Source organism: Nicotiana tabacum, chromosome 10, assembly GCF_000715075.1.
Source record: "Nicotiana tabacum cultivar K326 chromosome 10, ASM71507v2, whole genome shotgun sequence".
NCBI lineage: Eukaryota > Viridiplantae > Streptophyta > Magnoliopsida > Solanales > Solanaceae > Nicotiana > Nicotiana tabacum.
In genome coordinates this window covers 87755507-87761243 of record NC_134089.1, presented here as the reverse complement: position 1 = coordinate 87761243, position 5737 = coordinate 87755507, and the positions used below count along the sequence as shown (strand labels likewise).

General features: G+C 36.1%; 1 protein-coding gene across 1 annotated transcript; it reads right to left on the bottom strand.

Moving 5' to 3' along the window:
- Window positions 1–4226: 4226 nt before the first annotated feature.
- On the bottom strand, window positions 4227–5529 carry LOC107778623 (uncharacterized protein At1g08160-like). Its single transcript, XM_016598909.2, has one exon. It carries the CDS (start codon window positions 5248–5250, stop codon window positions 4438–4440), a length of 813 nt encoding a protein of 270 aa, XP_016454395.1. The 5' UTR covers window positions 5251–5529; the 3' UTR covers window positions 4227–4437.
- Between the last annotated feature and the right edge of the window lie 208 nt (window positions 5530–5737).

Genomic DNA, 5737 nt, shown 5'->3' with positions numbered 1-5737 from the left:
TCTCTCATTTTGTGGTTATACTGTTGTTTCATATGTTTGCCTTGATACGCTTTTGTGCTTGTACTTCCTGATGAATGTATGAGAATTCAAAAAGTAACAAAGCAATATTAAGAGTAACTAGTATATATGGAGGATATTGTACTTGTGACTCAATGAAAGTACAGAATTGATCAGGTTAGTTTTCTGAAGTTCCCAAGAAACTTCAGCAAGAACATATTTAAGAATATTTTTTTCATAAAGAAAAAAACAAAGCTAAACCAATAAAGAAAACAATTTAATTTCTAGACACTATAAACTAGTAATCCTCCAATTGTAACTACAGTACAAAAACCAATGAAAACAAGGTTGTCGGTTGTGTTTGGGTCAAAGGGTATCTTGAATTGGGATAAAAATGTTATCTTTGGTTCTGATCAGGAGTTTGAAGGTAAGAGGTTTAGGGTGATTTATGGTTTATTGCTGAATGCTGAGTAACGTAAATGCAATGTTTAATGCTTCATTTCGCCAATTGGTTTGAAATGATTCATTTCTATTTATTAATAATAATTGAATTAGAAAGAATAAAAGGTAAAGGTTGCTGATTGTCGCCAATTGTCAAAAAGTGACTCGTGCATCTTCTTAGGTGCTTCCTGAATATTCTACTTTGCTATCTCAGTTACTTTATTTAAATCACACCAGGAATTGATATAATAATAATATATTAGTAGTACAAGTTGGCTGGCACCCCTTTCTAGCAGTATTAGAGCTAATTTATTAAAGAGGTTTAAATAAAAGGTCTCCTTGTGCCTCATTTGCCTATTATTCGATATTATGAGTTAGCATAATATATATATATATATATATCAGCACACCATGTCTTGAAAAATATAGAATTTAATCCCAATTACCAATTTGACAAACCCCGACTTGTGGGTTGGCTAGAGATTTCTTGGGGAAAAATGATAGGAAAAGAACAAAACAAGAAAAGAAAAAGATACCATTGTCTCTAAATTGATCAGAACCTTTTCATTCCAATTATAAGGCTATACTGTAGGGAATGTAACGATCCAAAATTCAATTAGTCGTGATAACACCTCATTCAACCCGTCAGATAAGCCAATTAATAATAAACCACAATATAATGATAATATAAGAGTCAAAGATGAAATAACTAAAATTTATACAACTTTCCAAGGACATGTAGTATAAGTCATGAGCCACTAAGACTTAGATTTTGCAAAAATTGAACTGAAATAATTACAACATCTGTTTGGATTGTACGTGAACAGAATTCGAATCTAAAGCTACCAAGGACAAGTGATAGTCATAACTGGAACGCGGATACATCTTCAATGTCAGCTCCCGCCATGTACATCAACAACAACTTCAAGATCTGCACGCAAGGTGCAGAAGTGTAGTATAAGTACAAACAACCCCATGTACTCAATAAGTATCCTAACTAACCTCGACGAGGTAAAAGAAGCAAGAACTATAGATGATACTCACTAACACATGTGCAGTTCATAATTTCAACAAGTATAGAAGCAATATATGATCGAAACAGGAAATCTCACGTAAAACCACTTTGATGCTCATAATTCTTTATTTTAAAGTGTTCTGCTTAGTCAACAATCTAGCATATAAGGAAGATATACAAGTAAAATCAGGTAAACAATCAAGGAAATTTCAAGTAAAGATGAAATGCAATAACTAAATATCAGTCCATTGCGGCGCGCAACCCGATTCAATAACAGTAACCAGCTCTCCCAGAGCTAACGTCAACTAGAAACCTGTCGGTTTCTCACATATCCGCGTGTACACCATCAAGAAAGAAACATGAGAGGCTGACCCTAGAGGGATGGATCCGTATTCACGTGCCGCACGGGCAACTAATGTGTTGCACGGACAATTCACGTACGAATATAATTGCACGAATAACTCACGTGCTATAATATCAATATCCAGATCCACACGGACAACTCACATGTTGCATGGACAACTCACGTGCTAATATCATAATCTGCCTGACGTGGTCACATGCACAATATTATAATCCGTCCGGTATAGTCAGAGGCATAACATCACAATCTGCCCGGTGTGGTCACAGGCATATCAATACAATCTGCCCAGGCGTGGCCATAGGAATCCAGTCCAAATCATATCACACAGAAGCATTTATACAAGAACACATGTATATGATGGATAAATATCAGATTTCATGCTCCTGGACTGGTATAATAAAATGCTAAAGTGTAGGCATGTGCAATGTGTGCTATCATAGCTCAAGTCGGCAATTTATCACAAAAATAGCAATTACCAAGTTTATTCAGGGAATCAGCCTCTTCATAACCTCAAACATGGCTCAAATAGTTCACAACAATGATAGAAATATGAAAAACATTATAGCTTAAAGCTTAACAGTCAACTCTAGGCATATTATAGCCTAAACACTACCCCGAGCATAAATAAATACCCTGGTGCTCGCACATGGGCTCAAACCCCTCACATATGTGCACCCATAACACGTACCTATCACAAATAATTCAGGAAACTAGTGCCTCAACCAAGTTTAGATAAGATACTTACCTCAAACAAGCCAAATTCAATGCCGGACAAGCCAAACAATACCCTAAAAACACCATCCCGCGTGTACCGACCTCCAAACGGCTCGAAACTAGCCAAAGGTAACTCAAGAACATTAAATAATGCCAAAGTCAACAAACCCAATCGATAAAAGTGGAATCTTTAATCAAAAGTCCAAAGTCAACCAAAAAGTCAAACACGGGTCCGCACCTCAAAATCCGACAAAACTTATAAAATTCGATAATTCATTCAATTACGAGTTCAACCATACTATTTTCACTCAAATCCGACTTCGAATCGATGTTCAAAACTCAAAAATTTATTTTATAAAATTTTAGACAAAAATCCACAAATTTCACTTTGAAATCATCGATTAAATGCCAAAAATGAAGATGTATTCATAAATATAATCAAAATCAAGTACAGAACACTTACCCCAATCCATGTGGTAAAAATCACCTCCCAATCTCCCAAATCCGAGCTACCCAACTCAAAATATGACCAAATGAACAAACCATTGATATTATATGTTTCTACCTAGCTGCTCTGCCTCGTTTCTTGTGCTGAACGATCTCGAAGCCCGCTTTTGATGCCTCCCATGGATTCCTCGTGAAATTTCAGTCAAGTTAGGCTTTGAACCACTCCACTTGACCTTATAATGAAGGAGATATGTTACTTTCATATTTGGAAATAGTGCAGATTTTTAAATACGAATTCAGTAACAATTTTGTAATTAATCTGAAAAATCTAGCAAACCAATTCTTAGTAAAATGACCATAAATTCCTCATACGATGTTGAAACTTGATGCTTTTAGTTTCTATGGTTCCAAAATTACGAACAAATATAATGGTTCAATCAAAATAGAAATTGGAGCTCATTTGCTTAATGTGGTACCATTTGTGCTTCAAGAAACGACGTCGAAATAGAATAAAACGAGCACAACATAGCCCAAATCTATTCGAAACTCACCCGAGCCGCGAGACCCCGTCTGAATAAGCCAACAAGTCCCATAATATAACACGGACTTACTCGAGGCCTCAAATCACTCATAAAAACATCAAAACCACGAATCACATCTCAAATCAAACTTAATGAACTTTTGAACTTTCAGCTTCCAAAACTCGTGCCGAACCATATCAAATCAACTCGGAATGAACTCAAATTTTGCACACTAGTCCTAAATAACATAATGAAGCTCTTTCAATACCCGTAACCACAATACGAACCTGATATCATTAAAGTCAACCCCCAGTCAAACTTATGAACATTCTAAATCTTCAAATTGCCAATTTTCGCCAACTAGTGCCGAAACCTTCTAAAAATATCCAAATGCAAATTCGGGTGTACGCCGAAGTCCAAAATCACCATCCGGACCTAACAGAACCATCAAAACTCCGATCCGAGGTCAAATACTCAAAAATCAAACTTGGTCAATTCTTCCTAACTTAAAACGTCATAGTTGAGAATCATTCTTCCAAATCAATCCCGAACAGCTTGAAAATCGAAATCGACCATACACACAAATCATAATACATAATATGAAGCTATTCAAAGTCTCAAACCACCAAATGGAATGCTAAAGCTCAAAACGACCAGTCGGATCATTACAGGAACTTACTAGTACTAAGTCTAGGTAATATTGGATTGAGACGGATATAAATGAAAGAGCATGCAAAATGAGGATTTATATAGCCAGCCGGTCCCAACTTGAGGGGTAGTAACTTTTGTACTGTTATTAGGATCCATTACAGGTGAAAATGAAATTCCTGTGCGCTTACTTAAAGCATTATTCCACAAGGAGAAAATGAAAATCAAATCAAATTGCTGTACTAAAGTATGCAATATACAGAAGTAATAATCTTTTTTTTGTTGCCATTTCATCTCTTTGTTCTACAACTATGGGTAATAAGAGCACCTGCAGGTGGACTTGTCATCTCTAACTGACATCTCCCATGTAACCAGTAAGAGTAATGAATTAGGCCAATATTAGCTCTAACTTTGAAAGTTCCTCTGATGTTATAAACAACTCTGTTGCTTAGGACCTGCTTTTGGAGTTTGAAAGCTGATATTGGTGGCAAATAAACCAAGCTAGATATCATGTGAACTGGTATTAGCCGTGTTTCGTGTCGTCTCTGAGTGAAAGGTTGAAGAACTTGAGTTGCTATTAGACTATCTGAAAAATATAGCTCAATATCCAAATGTTCAAATCTCACATCAAGCTTTCTGTTTGGATTGGTGAAATTTGCAATAAATGTAAAATCACCATTCATATATTGTGGGGAGTCTAAGTAGATGAGACTGAGGCTAGCATTAGATGTATCAAAGAGTGGATTTCTTGGTTTAATAGAAAGGAATATGACTAGTGTGACAATCCCAAAACATATAAGAAGTAAGCAGAATATCATGCATAGGATTGCAACTAACCATACTCCAGGATTTGTCCGTTTACGTTGTCGTGGTACAATATATTGTACTGGTTTTGTCTTACTTTCAAATGGGATTTCTGGTGTCAAAGGTTGATTCAGGGCATGTTTTGACACGACAATTTGGTTCATAGGAGATGGTTTTGGTACGCCGCGTTTATGTGATGGTACTGGTGGTGGTGTTGGTAACGGCGATGGAGTAAGGGGAAACATCTTAGGAGAAGTATATTCAGGAGAAAAGAAGCTCAAGCTCTCAGAAGAAGTCATGGAAAATGAATTATGAGAGGAAAGATGAACGAATGAATCTTGGATCTACTTATTAAGATGAAGTTAGAAGTGGATTAAGGAAAGTAAAAGGGAAAGAAGCTTTTGATTAAGGGAGGTGATGGACCCCTTTGTTGTTTTATTATACTATTTGGTAAAGGTAGTGAGAGTAGGAACTAAAGTTAGGCCATTGATGTTTTGATTTGAATTGTGTGCTTGCTTTTTGCATATTTCAATCACTGTATTTTTATTCAGGAAAAATACAAAAGCAAAGTGGCCCAGCACGGGGCTCTACAACTTTTATTTTGGGGTCTAATTTGCCCTGCACTTTCCACTTTTTCTTGAAATTCTACTAATTTGGGAGTAGAACATTGACCTGTCAAATGGACAATAGTTGATTGTATTTGGAGGACTTCATCTGCAGCATTAGTTGCCTTTTGGTTTTGATACGTTAATACTTACACACTAAGAAAGTAGTATGAAGAAAGAA

Coding starts and splice junctions, on each gene's coding strand:
- LOC107778623 (XM_016598909.2), bottom strand. CDS start 5,250: ATGACTTCTTCTGAGAGCTTGAGCTTCTTTTCTCCTGAATATACTTCT.